This window comes from Achroia grisella, unplaced genomic scaffold, assembly GCF_030625045.1.
Source record: "Achroia grisella isolate CSIRO2021 unplaced genomic scaffold, CSIRO_AGI_Agris_v1 utg452, whole genome shotgun sequence".
Classification (NCBI taxonomy): Eukaryota; Metazoa; Arthropoda; class Insecta; order Lepidoptera; family Pyralidae; genus Achroia; species Achroia grisella.
Window position 1 is genome coordinate 646,161 of NW_026712864.1, and position 23,893 is coordinate 670,053.

Sequence of the window (23,893 nt, forward strand, 5' to 3'; positions counted from 1 at the left end):
AAATGGTGATGGTGCTACATGAAATATATGTATTTTATCATCTAATTTCAATCACAAAATATACACTGGTGTCAGTATAAACAAACCTCCTTTCAATGTCAAAAAAAGAAAAGAAAAACGTTTGTTGTTTTCTTATCTTTTGACGAGCATTTCTTTTTCAATTCTTTGAATGAAAAACACATTCATTATTCAACGGTACTTAAGTTTAAACGGTTTCTTAGGCAGTTTACCTTGTATTTCCTTTTATTGCTATTAGTGCGTCTCTTTTCTGTCCACCCCGTAAATGGGAGAGGAGAGAATTGCTAGCAATAGTATATTTTGTGACTACTGGCCCCATTGTTAGCAATTTGCCCTTTCATTTCGACGTTGTGGTTAATAACTGGTGAATTCGCCACGATGGGCTAATTGACCTGATTTCATCCTCATCCTTTCATCGTTCACTGATTTTCCGCTACCGTACACCATTAGCATAGGCGGGAGCATTTTATTATCACCCCTAAAATACAAAGGTCACGGCCCAGTGGTTATTAAACTGACTTGCAATAGCAAGATCGTGAGTTTAAATCTAGAAGTACCAACATTGTGTGTCAATTTGGAAGCTGAAGTAAATCGCACTGATGTATTTTACCTGTCGCAATAATGTATTTAAATGTTGAAATATTAAATTGTTAAACTTATAAAAATTATTATATGTCTTACAATAATAATATATAGGCACGTTCGTTTGCAATGAGAATTGAATTCCCAATAGTCTCAATTAACGTAACCAACTTTTCTAAATGAAAAATCAAAAAATCTAATTATTTTTACCAAGTGATTGGTACTATTGTATACTTTTTTAAATATTTGTAATTATTATAATTTATTTTTTATTAATAGTTTAGTTCTGAAATGTGTTAACACACTTCAGAACAAACGGTTGAATGGATAAATAATAGAGCAGTCATACAGAATTTCGTATTTATTTATAATTAGTATAATTACCATAACATAGAGAAACCTACATTACAGCAACGCAGGCAGAGTCTAACAATTCACATTAGATGATAAGTGTATTCAAACGAGTAATAGTTATAAATCAGATAAAAAAGATTCTTATTTTATTCTCTATTCATAATTAAAGAGTCTCCATCTTATGTCCTACTTACTTAAGTACTATTATATAAACGTGAATCGTTGTAATGAATTATATGTGTATAATTTATTATATTACTCCAAAACGGTGATGATATGCACGAGTTTGCAAAAATCATTTTGAAATTTATAATATTGGTAAGCTTATGTATGAAAAATACTTAAACAAAGTGTAAATTGAAATTAGTATTAGGGTATGTACACGAATCATGCGCAGCTATCTTCTGATTAGCATACATTATTATGCACGGCCACCAACAGTCCCACCGGCCAGATTGCATATATTTGCATATTTTTGTTTGAGAACACGTGACAGCGCCGTGGGCGGGCGATTGATATCTAGATGGAAACTTGAAATTAGGTGATCTTTATATTTGGAATTTATAATTTTACACCCTCAAATTCACGCAAGAAAAAATATGTTTGTGTTAATCAATTTTAACTTATTTTTTCTAGAAATAGATTCAAACCAAATACAATTTGAGACCTTATACATACCTAGAGACAGATATGAGAATAAACATTGTCTAGAGCAAAAATACTTATTAAACCTGTTGACTTTTATTAAAAATATATTCTCTCTTTCGCAATTAAACTAACATGAAAAATTACATTTACGTTATCATTATATATTTAATCAGATTCAAGTATCTTTCATAAACATTTAGTTTTGATAATGCACCGCCCAAATGAATCTCCGTTCCCTATGGTTGACTGGGAGATGGTGTCTCTATCTGTTAATACCGCCATGTGCACCTTTATAAGTGTATTTTTACATTGAGATTTTATTAAATAAATATATGAGTTTATCCAGCAATAATATAGATATTTTGGTCATTAACTCAAGTAAGTAGTAATGTTTCTTGATACAGAATAGCTGATAAATTGTACACTCCAGAAATTTTAACTTCTATTTATAAACTGGTAACTATTAAAACGCTAAATATAGTCAAGAAACCGAATTAATTTCAAAAACTGTGCTTTATACCTACAATTTTAAAATTCTAATGGAACGGGTATTCAATAATGTCTTAAATAAATTCGATATCATTCCGACTTTTCTGGAAAAGGAAATTGATTAAAGATGGATGAGTATTTACTATACAGAAATAAACTTCGTCGCTTACCTTTGAGTTCTGATCTCTGTGGTATTTATATTATCTTTGGAAGTGAAAGGTTAGTTCAGGTCGCTCAACTTCATTATATTCAGGCGAAGTATTAATCCGACTATATTATGTCATATGTGTGTCAAACTATAATGGAACTTATACGGAAATACACTTTATTAATAACAAAAAGACCTTTATATTGGCAAAGATATATCGTAATACACTGAAATATCGTCGTATTGATATACAAAACCTTTTGATAGTTGAAAATAGACAAAGGTTAAGGTAAGACCTTCACCATGCTTCTTGAAAGTATGTTCATTGTATTGAGGAAAATATATGAAAGTATAAGCAGTTATTACGTAAAGTAGTTTTAAGGTATACAACACATTCTTGGCATGTTTTGGTCGATATCTACTGGTAATTCAAATACCTAGTCTGCTAAGAAAAATTGTAGTCATAGAAAAAATATTTTAAAGCTTTTTTGGCGTCCTACGCAAACGGTATGCTCTAGCGGGCCACCTGTGGAAGACAATGTAATAAGAATAAAGTTAAATCAGTTAAGCGATCGTAGCGAATTCACTACGAATTTATTACGATGGTTTCCAGGTAGACCAAATGGTAGTAGACCTGATGGGATGCATTTCTGGCATATTATTATCTGGTATATTACCGGCAATAGTCCCCATCACTCTTATCTCTTTCTTTAAAGGTAAGGAGGAAAGTAACCCAAATAAGAGTCCGCGAGAAACATTAACGGACACCTACATTTCATAACAGCACAGAAATAACCGGGGGCTAATAAAAGGCAGGGCTGAATAAAGCGACAATGGCGCAACTAGGCGAGCTGGCACATCCGGGAAGGCGGTCGTGTCAAGGTCACGGCCTGTGGATCGATGCAGCCCATGCCCGTGCTATCCCCGCCGCGCCGCCCTGCCTCCGCGCCGCCCCGCTCGCAACGCCCCAATACATTTTCGTGTAAGTACATACATCTACAGGGACATAGGTATTTTTGATGTAAAGGAAGTGTCAAATGCATTATTTTTGCTAATAATTTTCTTGTATTAACATCTTAATTCTTACTGATTTTATAAATGCGAAAGTTTGTGAGACAGACATATGTATAGATGAATGGATAGATATTTGTTACTCTTTCACACAAAAACTACTGAACGGATTTTGATGAAACTTTACAGTAATGTAACCTATACATTAGAATAATACGTAGGGTACAAATTTCGCGGGGTTTACTGCGGGCATAGTATAACTAGTAACCTTGTACTGCGTGCATTGACAATGAATTGAAATATCATTGACTAAGTAAAACGGAAACTAAGTACATAAAATAGGGAGTTATTCTTATATTTCTGTAAATTAAGGTAAATAGTATTCACTATATTCCCAGAAAAAAACGCTATAATTTAGTTTTCAATATTCCTTTACGTTTTTAACCAAACTAATATCTATAATATTTTTATTCTAAATTTGATATCTGTACTACATCAATATGTCCCATATTTTCAAAATATTTCAAGATGGCGGGATATAGGCGACGTAGTGGTGTACAGCGCAGTTTTGTAATTTAATACCAAATTTTTCTTATTTTTAGGGAGGCAACGAGCTTACAATAGGAAGTGCTAATGGCAAGTGGTCTGCCGTCGCGGCGTCGCCAAGGACACTTGCAACACGAGGGTTACTAATGCATTGTAGCCTTTTAGAGATTTGACTTTGACACTGCCACGTGTTTATAAAGAAAGTTCATTACCAATTCATTATAAACTTTAATCCAGACGACATTAGGTACAATTATGTTAATATTATATTAAATTATTATACGTGTTAATATTAATATACTAGTATTCTTATTCATTCATATTGAAAACAAGATATACAAAGCTATATTAGGACGAGTTCTAATGCAAAAGTATGTTTCGTGATGGTTACATTACATTACATCTTTATTATAGATAGTCGTCATTTGAGAGATTTGTAACATCGTAATGTAACAATATTACTACAAATACTGTGATTGATAAATATTGTGCTGTCATTTCCGTATTGTATTTACAAAAGGAATTTAATAAATATTTAACCGTCATATTCTACCAAAAATAATGCTATTGTTACAAAACAAAAGCATGATTTTTAAGCAAATATCACTTCAATGTACCAAGTCCCTGGATAAACATTACAGCTGAATATTTTATAGAACTTACCTTTTTTTATGTAATTATCTGTGTCTACTCAGTTGTAACAACCTTTAACTTTTTATTTTCTGAATTTATTTATCTCTCTTTATTATATCTACCTACGAATATTTTGGTAATAGTGAATTAATTTAAATCGTATTTTTCTTTTTTATTTTATAACGATTGAACATGTTTTTTTGTGAAACACAATTTATATATTACCTATACGTTAATATGTAATTGCTTAGGTTTTAAAATAATTAACTAATTCTCTTTAATAATAAAACTACTATTATATATTTACTATACTGTGTACATATGTAAGTAAGATATTTTACTATCCAATATAAAATGTAAATGTGATATAAGTACGCACAATAGACGCATTCTTATTTTTCTTAGAGTTGTAAATTTTGTTCGATTAATCTCCTACTTTTTTTCAATTAACATTATGATTATTGATTATCAAGCTTTATTAATGTTTAATAATAATAATTTTATTGTATTTTGGCGTTTATTAGTGACGTTTCTTTAATTCCATTATTTATAAACATATATAATTTTCAACTACTGATATATAGACGTAAAAAAGGATTTGTAAGTAATATTTACAAATCCTTTTTTACATAAAGTTCTTTTGATTTTTTACCACCGACTATTTTTGAAATATCAAGTTATAATTATAGTTAAGTTATAATTATAAGTCTAACTACGAAACTTTAAAAATAGATATTGCGTTATCTCAACATAATTACAAACGAAAGTACTTGTAATTTATAAATGAAAAGATACGTAGTTTCATAGCTACATAGATATTAATTTAGAAAACCATCTAAGGTTACTTTTATCTGAATCCGAAGTTAATTGTATGTATTTTATTTACAACTGGGCCCAAGATAATAACGAAACTGAAATTGAATCTGCCACATCTCTTAGATAATATTCCATATAAATTGTAGCAGGCTTGATTAAAAAATGGCTTTGTTCCAAACTCGCGAAAAAGCCGCAAAAATGAATTATGACATTGAGTGTGTTACTGGACGTAATAGCGAGTCTGTGTATGTGTGTGTCATACCAGAGCTAAAACAATTTTATGGGCTTTACAAATTAATATAAATCCACATACGAAAACAGAGTTAATTACATTAATAAAAACTTGTCAGCTATAATATCAGGTCGAAATATCTACATTAATAATAGAAATACGAAATAATATCTGCCAGTCTGTCTATTTGTTCGTCACGTTTTCTCAACCAAATGTCTGAAGGGAAATTAATGATATTTCAAATAAAGACATTGTATCACAAGAGCAGACATATACTATCTTTTAATGAAATAAAAAAATGCGGACGAATTTTCGTGCTAAAGCTTGTATTGGGTATAAATGCGAAAGTGTAACTATCTGTTTGTTAGCTTTTCACAACTAAACGGCAGCAAGGTAATGTAAACATCCACGTAACGTTTAAAATGGATGGAATTACATTAACTAATACATGATATTTATCTCCAAAAGAGCAGACGAAGTCACAGGTAAGAGCGAATACAACAGAGTATTAATAAAGTCCTTTTTCTGATGTACGGGAAATGACGACGGATTTTAAATAATAAAGTATTCGGCTGTTAATTAAGCACTATGCTCATATTAAATTCAATTTTGCATTCTTATAAAATGCATAAAACAGTGGTGTAGGATCCTCCTCTTAATTATTGAATCGTTTTTTATACGTAAAAATTATAAGAATTTAATTGACGGCTATGTATAAAAGAATGTCAATAAGAGTGTTATGAAAATATGTCCGTTCATATGCTACAATCATACCTTCAATCATTTAGTTAACAAACAGACATACGGTAGCATTTATAATGTTGGTATGAACGCTTTATTGTAAACAATGTTGTGATCTCGGTCTCAGTATACTTTTATCTCAGGTTTATGATGCAAAAACTACTGACATTTCTGTTAATGTACCTAAACGAGCAAATTCCAACCCTCGATACGTTCAATTATATTTAGTATTAGAGGTTACCATTTATAGAATCAGCGTAACATATCGAATTCAAAGTCATAACCTTGAAAATTACCGCCGTACGTCCACCCCTCAGGCAGCGGTCACGGCCGCATTGCGACCCTTGCATTAAACAAGAAACGTCCGCTTACCTCAGGAGCCGGTGCCCGAATGGCCTTCCACAAGCGGTAACAGCTCAAGGGGGATGGTTGGGAGAATGTTTACCCTCCTACCTTCCCTCAACCGTGCCAGCTGAGCAGCGGCACGCTATATTTAGGTTGCGCTGTAAATATTCGCTTCAAGTACGGAAAGCCCCCTACCCGTACGTGGGGGGTGCGCTGGAAGGAGGTACGTTTCCCGCGCTACATAAACGGGTAAAAGTTGAAAGTTCACAACGCCCCGCGCACCGTTCGCGCAGTTAGGGAACGCTCTCTTTATTTAAATTCTATTGCAACTTGTTCGCCGTTGTAGCCTCAACTGAATTCGCAATGGCAACTCTAATTTTTCAATATAGCATACCAACTTTTTTTGCGAGAACTTGTGCAATTGTTTTCTGCCCCTTCAGAAGTTCAATTTCGAGTTGTTGGATTTCAACACTGTTTTTTCCAGAATACCCTTTATTGTTATTACACCAGCGGTCCAATTTGGCTAAAACAAGCTTTGAAATTTGTAATGGTACTGAGAATGTTCTGTTGAACTGGCTTCGACACAATTTTGAAATGGACACGAATGTGTCTTTAACGAAATTGAAGCGGATTACTTTTCATCATGATGGTCTGTTTGCGTGTACGTACTCAATATTTAATCAGGAGTCATCATCATTTGTAGGTTAGCTTTATATTAATAAGAACTTATAAAAGGAATGTTTTAAATATAATTGCGCTTCATTTGAAAACTAAACAATAACTTATACTATTTTTTATGAAAAACGATAAGTTTAGACATGTGGTGAATTATCAGTTATATTAATACGTGTATTATCTAGTCTAAAATATTTTTTATATCTATTCGAACCATAAAAACAATATTTCGTAAGACTCACAGAAAAATGCAGCAATGTATAAATATTATATAGTCACCTATCTTATACCTCATAGATATATTATATTGATATACTATGCTATTATGAATAATGAAATGCTTTTTTAAGCACATTAAGGAAAATAGTTTTAAACATTGAAATTCCCAAGAAGGCGCAAGAATTATCGAACGAGATGTAATTTACATATTATACTTTAATTTATTAACATACAAGCTACATATTTTTAGGTATTTCAATATAAGTAGCAAAACTGGATAAAGCAAATAAAATTTTAAGCATTTATTAAACTCTTTTAATATTTAATTTAACCAAAGAATCAAACGAATAGCTGACTCGTACCGACATTACTAGCTTGGTTCCGAAAGCAGATGTTGCTCAAATTGATTAATAAGTTCCAGTGTTTGCTTCACTTGATTAATATTTCATCTTCATCAAAGGTGTTGTAACCTTTATTAGAATCATCATTAAAGTTTTAAAGAACATTATACTTTCGGTGTTTATTAAAATAAACAAATAAAAGTGTATTCAGACTGTTTTAATATTTAAATTAATCAACAACAGTCAAGCCAATCACTGATTCGTAGCAATATTAACTTAGTTCCGACAGCAGATGTTGCCCAAATAGATTAAAAAGTTTCAACATTCGCTTCACTTGATTAATATATTTCATCTCCATCGAATAATGTGACCACTCTCTCATTATAATCGTCATCAAAGTTTTCAAAATTATCGTACTTTTCGTGTTTGGGATCGTGAAATGAAACAATGTTAAATACTGAAGCAGTCCCGCCGTATGCAATACAATTTTCGTGACTTGTTAAAGCGACGACAGTTCCCGCTGCTGGATACGAGCAAGCGCTATACCTGTTATGAAGGTTTATAACTTCAACTGTATTTGTACCACTTCCACCGATGATGGCATATTTACCTTTACGATTATACTGAAAAAAAAAACCAAATAGAATAAAAAATGAGGTTGTTAAATTGTGTTTCGGTTGTATGGTGAGGATTATGCTGTGAAATTACAGAATAATAGGCATGTCATCTTAGTTATCTGGAATATCAACGCATGAGTGGTATCACAGGTGTCATATGATAACGAGATATCCGTAATGTTGTTAACATTAACTCTCTTATATAGGTACATACCTATATAAAAGACGGTTACCGCTTACCGTCAGGTAGGGCCGTCAGCTTGTTAGCTATTACAATTGCATAAATAAATCTGAAATATAAGGTAAGTAAGACCATATTACCATAGTTCTTAAGGTTCACATTATTATTAATTTATATAAATAACGGATCTTACTTCTCATTAATGGAATGTGAAGTTTCTTGTCACTGCGTTTAGTATTGGAAATAGTACAGGGAACTATTATAATATAAGTTCTGCGGAATAGCAATGTACGAGTGGTATCACTGGTGTAGCATGATAACGTGATATCGTTATACTTTGCATGTATATAGCGACGGTTACCATAATGAGTTGAGCGAAACAGGCCAACAGTAACTGCTGTCTTATTAAACTTTTTTCGGTTTAAAAATAAAATAATTTTAATTTGTGACGGTACAAAAAATCTTGGTTCTTCAAATTTTAATTAGTACCCGAATTCCTATTCGCCATAATTTAATATTTGATATTATTTTAAATACCTCGAAAATTCGGTGAATGAACCGTACCTACCAAACAATTTATGTCAATTTAATTAAACCCGAACATTCCAACTTTCCAACCAAGATTTTCAACATGACCGCACCTTACATCCGAAATCCCAAAACTTCAGTAATATTAGTACTTTGTGCCCGAGAAGGGAATTAAAGGAAAACAGAGTGGTGAAATCTCACAGCTATCGCTGTTCATGGCAGCTACGCGATGATTCAATTGTGAGGTTTATTTTGAGGAAATTATGTTTTCATTTTATACATAGATGAGTTTTGTTGTGCCATAACGAGATTGAATTATACTTTGTTGTAGTAATCTACGTATTAAATATATTTAACTATTTTTGTTTACTAAATATGACATATCGACGAGTGGTATCTCGGATGGTGTAATCAGAGTTGTGTTTATAGCGGCACTTGAAACATTTCAACACATTTCGCTAGGTAGGTATATTAAAATCTAACGTAAGAGGCGAGGAGGCTTTAGGTAACAAAAAAATATTTCTGGTATGATATAGGAATATATCCGGCTTTCTTTTTCTATTAAATACTTACAAATATGTAGCATTGCGATCTTCGAAATCCTGTTGTGCTTGCCCTGTGTAGAATTCGCTACTAAGGCGAGGAATTGTAAAATATTTTTAGGAGAGATGTCTTTTATCTTTGCGTGTATTTAACAAAAGATAAGTTTATACATAAGTGAGCTGTACTGAATATAGTGCTCCCTTTGAAACTGACATCTGAATCTTTTGATTAAGCATAGCACCTAATCGTAAAATGTCCTATTGAATTTACAGTCCTTGTATTACATAATTAAATCCCCGGTGAAGAGGTAGAGATTTGGCAAGAACGAGATATTTATTACGAGATTTTGTATGCCATCTGTTACCTGCGGAGACCTCCAATATCTGCACGCGTAAATGTATTCTCCGTCGATGTCAGGGCGACGATTTTGTACCCTGATAATGTTGAGTCGCTTACGAGCAACCAAATCCCACACAACAAGTGCTTCTGTCGGTTGCCAACTACCGGTAATACAGTGATCTCTCTGTAACAAATAAATCTGCGTCTTTTCTATGTATATAAATATATAAAAAATATATTTAAGCCTTTGTATCTATATTTTTTAGTAACACAAGCTCTACTTAGTTTGAGACTAAATGGCGCTGTGGAAATTGTTCTGAATAATTAATACTCGTAAATACGTAATTTTTAAAAATTAACCTCGGTTTTAATTTAATTAATAAGAGCGGTTATATCTTCAAAAGAATCAAGTCATAGTTTTATCTGTAAACTGTACAGGTAAAACTTAGAGTACTTTCCGAACTATAAGTAATTGTAGGTGGAAAAATAATGCTGCTCAAACTCTGACAACAAACTATGAAAACCTCAAACTTCTTAATGAAGGAGACACGACTTAGCAGATGAAACACTGGCAAGTTGGTACCATCACAAAGGCTGAGTTTTTAATTAAAAGTGCCCCGTATTTAACTTCGAGCCACGTATGAAATGCAATAGAAGTAAGTACCTAGATATAATATTTTAGAGAGCTTTGTACACATGTGAAGGTAGGTAGGTATCGGTACATACCTACTATTTTCAAAATTAGAGGCTGTATTTTTCACTCTCTAAAATATTTTTCAAGACTCAATCAAAATGCACAAATGATACTTTCTTAAATTAACTCTTAAATAATTATAATAAGAATATTAAGTACATGGATAAACGATATATTTATCATACTAAGTCACCTGATAACTTAGACGTCCAAAATTGATAACTTAAAGATTCTAAACATTGATCAGAAAATATTACATAGTTATAACACAGTAGTATACTGTGTATAAAAAATGTAAAAATTTACGTTCAAATCGACAACTAAGAATACTGGAGAGCTTAATTAGGTACCGTTTTTTTAACAAATAAGACCTTAATAAAATACCATATTCGAAATATTATGTAAAACTATACGTCTCACCCTGAATGGAAATGGCACATTATAAAAATCAGTTACATTTTAACGTATTCCTTCGACACTTGTAAGGCGAGCTAGCCATACCCCACATTTCCACGTGAATTCAGGTAACAATTATTCTGTGTCAATTTAATTTATCTATTTATATACCAATTGATCTATGTGTGTGTGTGAATCGGACAGGTAATTTCGATCTTCCTATCGATCTTTCGATCTTCAAGACTTACATCGCTATAAAATTCTGAAAGTATATATATAATGTGTATATTTTGTAATATCGTCTATACATACTATAACACTCTTCAAAATAAGAGTAAAAATGTGCTTTTATTCTCTAAAAATGTTAAAAATCTACAGAGAAAATAATACTAAAAATGTATGTTCATCATTATCTAACAGACATCATATTTATTGTACGCACACTGAAATTTATTGCCATTTATCAAGAAAATAGACTACAAAAAACACCCTCTCGGTCGCTTGATGGAAGTGTAAGTGAAAACATACATTAAGAGTAATTCGTATCAAGATTAGCTACTTTACTTAATATTTTATAAGATGTGATTACTCACAAAGTATCTACCTTGCCTTATTCTCGTATTTCATTACTTAGTTTTTTTTCATATTTCTATCTTTTATTTATTATTTTATTAATTTAAGCATTATATTTTATTCATCCAATAAGTACCTACCATAAGTAGGTATACTTTTATTACTTGTTGTGTATATCCTACAGAATTATATTCCTGACATCCAACTTTTGAAAACCTGCTAATTGACCTTTTTAGTAGCTCTAATGTTATTTTCGTTACACAATTGTATGAAATAAAATATATTTTAAGATATTTATTTATAGCAATGCTATTATTAAACAATAATAATCGTAACGTAAACTCTGAACTGCTGTAGTAAACATGTTTCATAAAAACAAGCCACTCGAAAAACGATCACGTAGATACGTAAATCGGGCATCATACAGCGAAGACGGTTTAGGCGTAGAATGTGTAATAATTCTCAGAACGAATCAATTGAAATGGATATACGAAAAAGATACTAGTAGCCCGCCCAGTTGTAGTCTAGGCGTTTGTAACTTTGTGAATTTTGTATATAAATATTAACATTAGCTATTGTCTAAGAATAATGTACCCTTCTAACTGTAAAAGAATATTCAAAGTCAGTGTAGTGGTTTTGGACTATACTTGTCTCGGAACAAAATTAACTTTATAATGTTATGTATAATAAAAGAATTAATATGAAAATAATAGATTTATACTGAATCAACTCAAATCCTAAAATAAAAACTATGAATGCTTTTAGCTTACAACTAAAATAAATATGTCTTATCCATTAAGACATTTCCATTAGGTACCTAGTACACGGTCCAGACGTGACCGTCCAACTTTCTAAAAAGGTAACTCAACATCAGATATTAGATATTAAATTAATTTTAATATTTTCTAGACTTTTCCAGACTTGTCTACTAGATATTGCAGTCGTAAATAACGTTACGAAAATATTTCACCGCGATTATGGTGCTGACAAGAAAACAAATTACTGCGTAACAAAATTTCGTGAGTAATATCGTAAACATAATTTTACTATAAAAATAGATATTACTGTGTCGAATAATAATACTTTTGAAGTTATTATGTAAGTATCTAAAGATTATAAAGTAACACATTTTGTTAATATAAGTGTGAAGTGTATATATAAAACATTTTTACTAAATTTTTATGTTGCCAATAAGCAATATTTACTTTGAAGAGCTAAAAATATGATTTTCCTTTCCAACATCATCAACTTCGAAAATAGATTGATTGGATTGAAATAGAGGAAAATAGAGGTATGTATTTATCTATATCAAACAGAATATTAAGAGGAAATAACCTCATACTACCCGAAACAAATAACTTCTTATATTGGTTTATTACACTAACATATAAATTCTTTAGGTTTCGGACTAGCTCTACGGTGATGAAAAGGGCCAATATTAAATCAGATTAATCCAGTATAGGCCATTTATTTCAATATACTTACCGAAATGTAGGCATATCAAGTGTTGTATTCACCACTATCTAGTTGAAAATGCGTCTGACTACTCCGTCTATATCTTGCCTAGTATATTATACAAGGTAAGATATATATTTGTTTATATAAGTAAAATGTATGAGAGTACTAACATTCAAATCAATGGCATCACTGCATATATTGACACCTTCGAAAGTCATTATACACCCCACTTTACAGCGCGTATCCCAAATCTGAAATCAAAGAAGTAACTTTTTATACAATAGAATGAGAAACAAGATAAATCATCTTAAATTTTCTATAAACATGTTGATGTAACATCATTTTACATTCGTTCTTGTTACTATAGGTATTATATAATAATACGAGTACATCAAATAATATAATATTATTCATTATTTCATTTCGTTTCAATTAAAGTTTAACGCAATTATGAAGTTACTACTAATATTAAATCATAATTAATCTAATATGCGACAGATTAATTATGATTAAAGAATTTAATTAAAGATTCGCGTGTCAATTAATAATGGAACTAATATTATTTTTAAATATTCCTTCATTAATTTCCGAATTCAGTTATCATGTTTGTAATTATTTATTTATTATGGAATATTTATAGCTGTAAATGGTATTTTTAAAAGCCAATTTTGTACATAAAATACATTTGTTACAATCAATTGTACAACAATTTTACATAAAAATATGGAATATTAAAATATAATATTTTTTTACTTGGACTCAAACTAAAATTAAAATAATAAATACCAATAAGAACTAGTAGTAAAAGCAACGTAGATTATATATTATATATATTATAACGCCTTCAATATAGATATTATCCCTTTACCACTGGAAGACACGATCTCGCATCTAACAGTTAATAACTTTCTGTTAGAGGTTCAAAACTAAAATTTACAGTCTGTAATTAGACCTACTGAATGTTTGATTCGCTTGATGTTAAAATACTTTTACTACGACAGAAACATTATTATGCAGTAACAAAAATAACATCACAGGAAAATTACATACGACAGAATGACAATAACTATGTGAAAATTTAAATAGATTATGAACGTGAGCCTGCATAGGACAATTCTTTGTAGCGACATAAAAGGATCTTTTAATAAATAATTTGAGCAGTTTAACCACTAAGCGAAATATTTTAATCTCGACAGAGATGCTTTGTGTCTGTACACGGTCGTTGGCCGCGTTGTTTTATTCACAATGTGGTTGCAGGCATCGAGTTGAGTCGGATCACCGTTTCATATCACTAAGTATTGTAAAAAATACCTTAAATTATATTTAGGCGGATATTCGTGATATCATTCTTCACCACTGCCAATATATAATCCATGAAAATTGAAATAATAACCTAATCAAATTATGATACATAGTATTAACTAGATTCAAACTAAACTAAGCTTGGAATATGTATATTAAGTAAGTGACAAATATACTTAATTTTTTTTACAAATACATACAGAACATATCCAGAGTAATAGTACTGTTTACGATTATAAATGTAGATATTGTATAAGGATATCGCGACCGTACAAACGTGAAGTGGGGACTGCCTTCCGCTATTTCATCAAGTAGCTCCCTATATTACAACTTAATTAAAAAGTTTTACCTAATATAAATTCATTCCAAAAAAATATACACAAGTATTATAGATTATAAATATCAATGGATTATTATCTAACGATATCTATATTGTTTTTAGGGTGAAAATAGTATTCACCTGGAATAATCCATTATGGTTTCCTGGACCATACATTTCTGTCATTTTGTTTACAAAATGATAATTTTACGTTAGTTACGAATGTTGTGTAATTGTATACTAGTTGGTTGTTATAAGACAATTCCTATAATAGGTGCTAAAATACACCTAGTAGTTAGTTTATTTATTACCAGATCAAATATATATATATATATCTGGACCAGTACGTACCTACAATAAAAGGCATTTTTTTATGTAACTAGAATAGCAAATAATTTGACGGTCCAGCTAATGGTAACGAGTACCAATGCAAGCGCCTTTGTGCAAAGTCTACTTCTATAGGTTATCCTATAAATGTCTGAATAGGAAGTAGATATTATATATTTATTATAAAAAAAATGTAATCGTATTATGGTAAACAGAATAAAGAGATTTATAAGAGAATTGTATTGATAGATATCAAAGAGTTTTTAATGAGATTAAGAAATAATAATAATAATAAATGTAATAGAGCTAATTTATGGATATGACTAGCCAGCCAGCATCAATAAAATTTAATAAATATTTTTTTAATTCTGCATTCATTTACACCATAACTTTAACCATTTATATAACAATTAGTTTTAATAAAGTTGATATTCTTCATTACAAAATAAATAAAGTTCATTTTCCTAGAGCAAAATATTAAGACAAGCGATTAAAATAGTAAACAGAACAAAAAATATTTAAGCTGTATTTTTGCTTGCTCTAACAAAGTTAGATGCCTGAACAATACACATTGTTCTCTGTTAATAAGCGTGACGACCAATCTACGTCAGAACCGGCCTTTGAAGTGTTTTATAAAATCCTTATTTTTTTACATTCATTCAAACTTCATAGATAATGAAAGCGCTGGTTGAGGTCGGCACTTTTGAAACGGATATATTTGTTTATTTGTTATGTTACATATTGTATGTTACATCAATAGTTTGCCCTTAAAACCATCGATATCGAGATAAGTTCCTGGTGAATTTGCCACGATAGTTTAACTGACCTGACTTAATGTCAATATCAATCCATTCCATTAAAAAAATACCCCTTGAATGTATTTATATTATCTAAAAAGTAATACTTGGGCCTAAAGTAATTCAATTTAGCCAACTAACCCTCAGAGTTCTATCCCAACCTCCGGAAGCGAATAGGAACGGTTTCTCGTCGTGACATCGTAAAGCACACACTTGTCCAAAATGAGCACGTTGCAATTTCTTAGGAATAAATTGTAGTCGTAATTTATGTACTTTGTATGTCACTACAGCCTGGAATAAATAAAATAGGTTAGGGAAAGGGTATTGTTAGTATTGTGGAGTGGACTCATAACTCCAGTGCTAGCAATGTACAATCTCAGGTTGACCTCCATGGGTTCCTCCTGAAAACCATCGTGAGAAATCACCATGAAACCATTAGGCTAACAGACCTGAACTCATTTTATCATTCTCCACTGGTGTCCCGCCAGAAAAAACCATTGGCGCAGGCGGGTGTACCATTACAGTATACCATTCCACCATTCCAAAATAGATTATTTCAGTAGATAAAATTTTTTATTTACAATTTTAGACCATATAAATAAATAAATTCATAAAGTTATCGGTATATTTCTTTGATTTATCTATCAACAATGTTGAGACCTACCTACTTACCTATCAGAATACAATGCGTGGGTATCGCATTCTCACCTATTTCATCTGCCAAACAGCTTGCTTCGTAAGCTGGGTTTTGATTATTGGGTGAGATTAGGTAGTAAAGTTACAGGATAATCGAATATCAATTGGATCAAGTCTAGCTATGTAGTGTCACCACCCAACATAATTGAACACCTAATAAGAAAAGTTATTACCTATCGAAGAAATCTCATTTTTACGAACCAATCACTACTAGTTACAGATAAATATTGTACAGTAAACCCTTGTGATGAAAAAATAATCAACAAAAAACGCTTAGTATAATCCCTTAATTTTATAACTTATATTTTTAAAATACTTTTATATGTTGCTGCCGATGCAACATTTATTTAACAGAAGTACATGCAAGGTTCTTTACTCGTTCTTCTTGTAATGAGTCTGTTTTCCGAATGAGCGGTGGAATAAAAAAAAATACTATGTGATTATTCAAAAGCATATTATGTTTATCAAGTTATTTTATATTAAGTTTATTTGAATAAAGGTTATTTATATTTCTTGTATAATTAATTGTTTTGGTTGTAGGTGCGTGTATTATAAAATATAACAGAAATCTACGTGTTTTTATCACATAGATAGGTACCCATAAAGTCCACCGATTCATTAAAAGGCTTTCTGTAATGTTCACAAAAAACACACAGTGTATTCCGTAGTAAATTGGGTTAATTTATAACTAATATTTTTGGAATTAACAGAGTTTTGCTTACTCGTAGCCATATCATTACCAATTTTGTCACAATTAGTAGTCTGTTTGATTTCATTGTTTATAAAAATCTGTTTTGGAATTAAATATTTAATTATCGTTGTGGGTACATGCGACATGTCACATTAAATTGTAATAGTTATACTTATATTAGGTATCATAATAATATAACGACTACAAAAGAAGATTTTTCTTCTTAACAAGTCTTCGTGCAAGCTTGTCCCTTCTTTGAACGTCAAAATTGTAGCTTATTATTTTAGATAATCGCAATCCCTTGTGACTCTATCATCTACAATATCTCTATGTCAAATTTTGAGTCTGTTGGTCATTACTATATGAAATAGATCTCACTACATAATATGCAATATATAAATAATATCTAATATAAAAATTCAGGTCAACCCCATTATTTTTAAGTTTGTAGAAATAGACTCACAAAATAACAAGAAAATATGTTGAATATCAAGAACGTATGTTCATTAGATATTATTTGATACGCCAAAAGGAAACAGACATGAGCTTTCTCATATTGAAGGAATGGATTCAGAGGATTTTTATAGGTGTATACCCTGGACACTTCACACAGGGCTATCCAGTCCTAAAGTAAGCAGAGCTTGTGTCATGGGTATTAAACAACTGATAGAAGTAATCAATGCAGTTTTTTGTAGTTTTTTTGTATACATAATATACAGGCAAACACAGAAACCAATACAAACTACTATACAAATGAATATTTGCATTGTGCTAGGACTCCAACGCAATACCATCGGAAAGCAAAGCAGTGTGTAGCGGTTTAAAGCTTGTGCTAGAAAAGCTGAGGTCGTTGTAATAATAAAAGTATGTATAGTTTTATCTTATTATCATAAAAATAACAAAATGTAAGTGACAACGAATTAATTGCCAAGTCCTACTTTCCAGAGGGTCAAGGGCTTTCATGGACCTCATAAACCGATGCAGTGTTTAAATTTATTTTAGCAATAAACTGAGATTAGGCCGTAATCTTTTATTGTAGATTGCGTTTCATGCGAAGTTGTGGGGTATTACGTGGTTTGCTATGAACATTACATTATTTAGATTATCCTCTTGGAATAGGCTCTGTGGTATTGTTAACCTTCATTGTAATCAGGTTTTGTGATGGTAATTTGTACATTTTGCAGTACATTCTGATATGAATTGACTGTATAATTCTAAATTAGGTAAATGACCATTTTATTACAATGAATGGATTATGTTCCATATAATAATAATAACAGAGGGATAGGGTTATAAGTAATAGTTTATTTTAAGTACTAATTCAGCTCAAAAAGCAGAGTATGGACGTATGAGAAAGAGAATGTTGTAAATAGGTGTTTTATTTACGCAGATCCTTTACATATATGAAAAAAAATCTGCTATTTTACTTTCAAGGAAAATAGTTCACGTTAATCAAATATCTGCAGAACCATATGATGGTATTCTTATTTTATACTTATAATAAGTTATTTATCTTTCTAGATTTCAGTTTTATAAATATGTGAACTAACCAACTAGATATACAAATTCTTTGAATGTTATTGCTCTCTAAGACAATTCGCCTGTGAGGTAGATACTGATACTGAAATATCCAATGAGCATAAATTTTCTGAAATACGAGAAATCTTAAATCACTTTATAAACTCTGTTTATTACGTACCTAACACCTAATTTATCTTAGATACCTTCTACACATTCAATAAAGAACATTATATTACCCATCTATTCAATTTTGTTCATGTAGTCTACGAGTATGTACTAACATTGGAATATATAAGCACAGATAACATAATATAAGCAAGTATGCAAAGTTATACAATTCATTTGATAATTACTATATTCTATATGTAGGTACCTACCTCTTGGGTTTCCATGTCATAGATTTTTATTGAAGTATCAGCATATCCAGCCACCATCTTTGATTGGTCAGCAGACAATCCCAAAGAGAGTGTCGCGGACCTTTCTGAATACATAAGATACTATTTTTACTTTACAAATTATAAACAAAAAAAAAGTTCAATAGACTACTAGTTATACGCGATAGTATTTATATATTAGATTTTTCTTATGATTCGAATTGCAAACAAGGTGATAGTACAGAACACCTGGTAGACAGTGGTAACTATTATATGAGACCGAGAAAAAACCAACGCATTATTTATTATTTGATTATATGAGGACCTCGGTGGTCTAGCGGACCACTTTACGTCCGATGGTCGCGGGTTGGATTCCTCGCACGGCACAAACATTTGTATTCATGAGTATGATTGTTTGTCTGGGTATTTTCTATGTATTAATATAATATAATATGTATATATGTATTTACGAAAAAAAAATATCTATGTATTTGTATCAGTAATCTAGTACCCATAACACAAGCTTTAGCTAGCTTAACTTGGGTCTAGATGGCTCTGTGTGAATTGTCCTGAGATTATCATTATTATTATTCTTTATGTTTTTTTTTCTCAGCTTTTGCTGGTTTTTATTATTATTATTTATGACTAAAGCAATAGTCGTAAAAAAAGCATACCTAAACCATAATAAAACAGAGATGCACCTGACAATAGCCCAAACAAGCCAATAAAAAGGGAAAAAATAATACCTAAACCAAATTTCAAGGGTGCAAGTGCTTGATCAAGCCGCTTAACTGGTTACGGATCTCTTAACTGTAGGCGTCACAGTACGTATCTATGACGTCAACACTCCGTGAATATTACGTCATTACGAAAGTTGAAGAGGAAAGTTCAATTTACCGACCAATATTAGAAATCCACTACTTATAACTTTGTTCATCGTACATATAATTTTGCTTTATTCTAGTAAGAATACCGAACAAGACAATATTGTTAAAAACAAAATTGGAAACTATCATTTGAATGCCACACAGATAGTGTGCACCATTTTTTTATTAAATTGGGCATTGTTAAGAATAATTTACAAGAGCTAGACTGTAAAAACTCTTCTGGATGGGCCATCAGTTTAGTCTAACCTATTTCAGCCTATAAGCCTTGCTTTGTAAGCCGCTGTTACAGTTGTATGGTCAGATTATGCAGCCAGTGAAATAACAGGATAAGAGGCATCTTAACCCTCTGAAATAACAAAGCTTGAGCGGTACTGTAGGTGTTACATAATAACGTGAAGTCTGTAGTGCTATTCACTATATTTGTAACGGTTACAGTTTACTATTACTTGGGTCATTAGCTTGTTTGCCTTATCAATTACATAAAAAGCCTAATTGAATTTTACTAAACTTAAATATAGTTCGAAATTATAGATTTTTTATCTTTATTATGTTTATATAAGCTTTAATAAAACATTACAAGAAGTGTATGCAAAATATATTAAATTACTATTAAGTAGGCAAACGATAGTTTTTATTTATTTATAATTCCAGCAAAAGCGGAGATATTTTTTTACAATTTTGTAGCTGAGATTGTGGACATACTTTTACAAATCATGTTTCGTAACCTACATAACTAACTGTACCTACATCGATTATACATTCTTGCTTAATAGGCCAAAGAAAAATAATATCTACGTATTTACGTACGTGTGATGAAAGGCGTTGAGTATGATGATATTCCCGGTGTACCATAGAACTGCATGTTGAGGCATTCTAAACCTGGATCTGCTTGAATACAGTATTCCGGTGGCTTGTCGGTAGGTGCAGTTATCTAATATAAACAAATTACATTACACCTAGTGGTTCCTGCAACTTCGTATGCGAATACATCTGGCGGTAGTAATTTATGGTAGTCAAACGTCAACAATAAATAAAGCTTCTATACGACGCCAGCTATTAAAATTATAATTATTGATATATATGTAACTAATTCTGAATTAATGACATAATATATGTTCATACATTTGGAATCTCAATTCTATATATCGCTCCATCCATACAAGCTGCGTAGCACACCCTTTCTTCTAGACGACTGTACGATAAAGCATACACTGGTTTTGGTGGAAATTGTATATTTCGTAATGTACATAATACCGTCCCAGTAGTGCCGTGTCGCATCTAGAAAATATGAAAATATTTATTACATTTAATATTTAATTACTTTTACCAGACGTACCTACATTGTGTCGATTGAGGGTGTACGTCATTGACACCTATTCCAGCCGACAAGCAGCTTGCTTTTTGACCTGTATCATATGTCATAGTAAAATTATAGCTACTAAACTTGAATGTATGTAATATTGGCACATCTGCATTTACGGAAATCAGTACTTCTATATAGATCTCAATTCTTCTATATTGTCATAATTTGATTTAGTTAAAGTAACAAAAAACAGACGAATAAAGTAATAACCTGGGTAGGTAGGTACTAGTTAATATTCAAACTTAAGTCCATTCATAATATGGTTATAAAGTTTACGAGTGGGCGACTTCATAAATAAGTAAATAAAGCTCTATAATAAATACTGCACCTGCTTCTTTTCGAGCCCGATAAAAACAAATAGTTAGTCACTATCTTATAATCAAGATTGATAATAGGTACTTAGATTTTGATACGGTGAGAAATACGTAAATACAATCATATTTTCTCCATCATACATTCTTTCGCACGTACATGCAGACTCCGAAAGGACACAAACATTCTAAATACATACTACATACAAATTCATACAAGCATATCTATAGCCCGTAGTAGTGGGATTATTATAACATAATGGTTTCCAACAACCCCACAACCATGGGCTATAGTTATGGTTGTATGAATTTTGTATGTCTTTAGAACAAAATAATGGTGTTTGTATAAACGTTGTTACGTTAATCAATCAGAATATTTCTGTACATAAAACTATACACATCTACTACCTACTATTCGAACAAGTTTATACCTGGATTAATCCTGACAAATGGCCGACGATAATATGTGTGCCGTTTGGAGAATATGTTAACGAAGATATAGGGCCAGACTCTCTTGAATACCATCTATTATAAGCTATTTTATTACGTGTGCTTTTAAAAAAAATATTATAATTCTCTTCGACCCAAGACACATTGTCTGGTTTCCGAATTTTACCTCGATAAAACATGGGATACCAAATTTTATTATTTTTCTCATTGTCGTAATAAACCTGTATATTTTTTGCAAACTCCTCAAGAATAAGATTTTGATCATTCATAATGCGGCATGGCATACTAGATCAATTATGTAATATGTAGCTAAAGTCCAAATACATAAATTGTGATTTCTATAGCAATGTACTGAAAATTTAGAGTTAAGGAAGAATAATTCGTTTGGTATAAAATACAATGAGTATAAGATAGAAAATTAATTAGCACAAAAGATCATATTGCAGAAGCATACTCCTTCAAATCAAATCAATTATCAAATCATTCGTGTAAGTACCTAGGACTATTACAGGCTATTATGATATGTCAAATCTACCGTCAGTTATGAGTGCTAGGGCAAGCTAAAAAAAACTGACATGAAACACAGCTCTAATACTTTTGAAATGAGCTAACGAAATCTTCAAGACAACTGCATATCTGTCCCCAAAAGACTAATATACAGCTGCAATTTCTCTGGTAATGCAGGTAAGCAGCATGTTTATTGGCCTCATGTACTAAGCATAACAAAACATCCTCTAGACACTACCTGTATTAATCCCGTGGAGTGACCAACGATAATAAATGTTCCATCAGGGGAATAAATCATACAACAAATAAAGCCTAATTCAGATAAATAATCGAGTTTCAGTAAATCTTCATTTGCTGTGTCCTTGAAGAATCGCTCTTGATTATCTTGAAGCCATTCAATATCAGTAATGCTAAGACTTTTGTCGGCGAACGATACAAATTGTGTTTTCGCACTCTCCTCTTCACGAAGTAACTGTTTCTTTACGCGCTCTTTATATTCGTTGATAAACGTGTGTATATCTATCTGATTCATTTTATAACATATTAAATGGACAGTATGCAGTACAGCTAAATCTGCTATAAATTAAGTTATAAGAACTTTACAGAATTTTATCATATCCATTTGTTTTTTAATAGCATCTACAGATATAAATTGGCCAGTGTCATTTTTAGACGTTATAAATTGATTGAATTTGTATGTAGTGTTTTTGGAAAACCTGGTACATATATAGAAAGAGAAAAGCAAGTTACTATATATACCTATCATGAAATAAATAAGAAGAATGCAGATTAAAAACTTAGATTACTCGGTCCAATTGAATTTTGATCGAATTACGATTGGCGAGAGACACAAATTATTAATATTTAAGTTAAAATTAAAATAAAGATATGCACAGATAAATAAATAATTGTGAGAGTTATAAAGAAGTATTTTCTCTTGTTAAATTGTATGATACTATGAGTCATATATATAAGACAGATATGTACGAATACGTACGAACTACGAATACTTATGGATTCGGTTATCACTATTATAGTTAAGCTGCAATAAATAAGCTTTATTCAAACTACTTACTGGAGAAATAATAAAATGCGTGAAATGAAACAATGTTATCATTCTGATGTTGGTATTACAGAGTCAATCCGTGAAAGAAAGAAACACCTTACATTATTTTAATGTAAAGAACTGAGACAGAAATATTGGTGTTGTCGATTTTTCGG

General features: G+C 31.2%; 1 protein-coding gene and 1 long non-coding RNA gene across 2 annotated transcripts; one reads left to right on the top strand and one right to left on the bottom strand.

Moving 5' to 3' along the window:
* Positions 1-2,468: 2,468 nt before the first annotated feature.
* Positions 2,469-3,979, top strand: LOC131845140 (uncharacterized). The gene is made up of 3 exons (XR_009357622.1): positions 2,469-2,528; positions 3,024-3,221; positions 3,853-3,979. It is a non-coding gene; the product is annotated as an uncharacterized LOC131845140 (long non-coding RNA).
* A 3,807-nt stretch (positions 3,980-7,786) lies between these two features.
* On the bottom strand, positions 7,787-23,793 carry LOC131845078 (uncharacterized). Its single transcript, XM_059194095.1, has 8 exons — positions 22,911-23,793; positions 21,164-21,319; positions 20,849-20,972; positions 19,158-19,261; positions 16,014-16,163; positions 13,298-13,378; positions 10,032-10,190; positions 7,787-8,421 (listed from the first exon to the last, which is right to left on the bottom strand). The coding sequence occupies exons 1-8, from the start codon at positions 23,202-23,204 to the stop codon at positions 8,137-8,139; spliced, it is 1,353 nt and encodes a 450-aa protein (XP_059050078.1). The 5' UTR covers positions 23,205-23,793; the 3' UTR covers positions 7,787-8,136.
* Positions 23,794-23,893: the final 100 nt, after the last annotated feature.

Coding starts and splice junctions, on each gene's coding strand:
- LOC131845078 (XM_059194095.1), bottom strand. CDS start 23,204: ATGAATCAGATAGATATACACACGTTTATCAACGAATATAAAGAGCGC. Junction 21,320..22,910: donor ACTCCACGGGATTAATACAG/GTAGTGTCTAGA, acceptor CATATTTTCTAG/ATGCGACACGGCACTACTGG. Junction 10,191..13,297: donor GTGATGCCATTGATTTGAAT/GTTAGTACTCTC, acceptor TATTTGTTACAG/AGAGATCACTGTATTACCGG.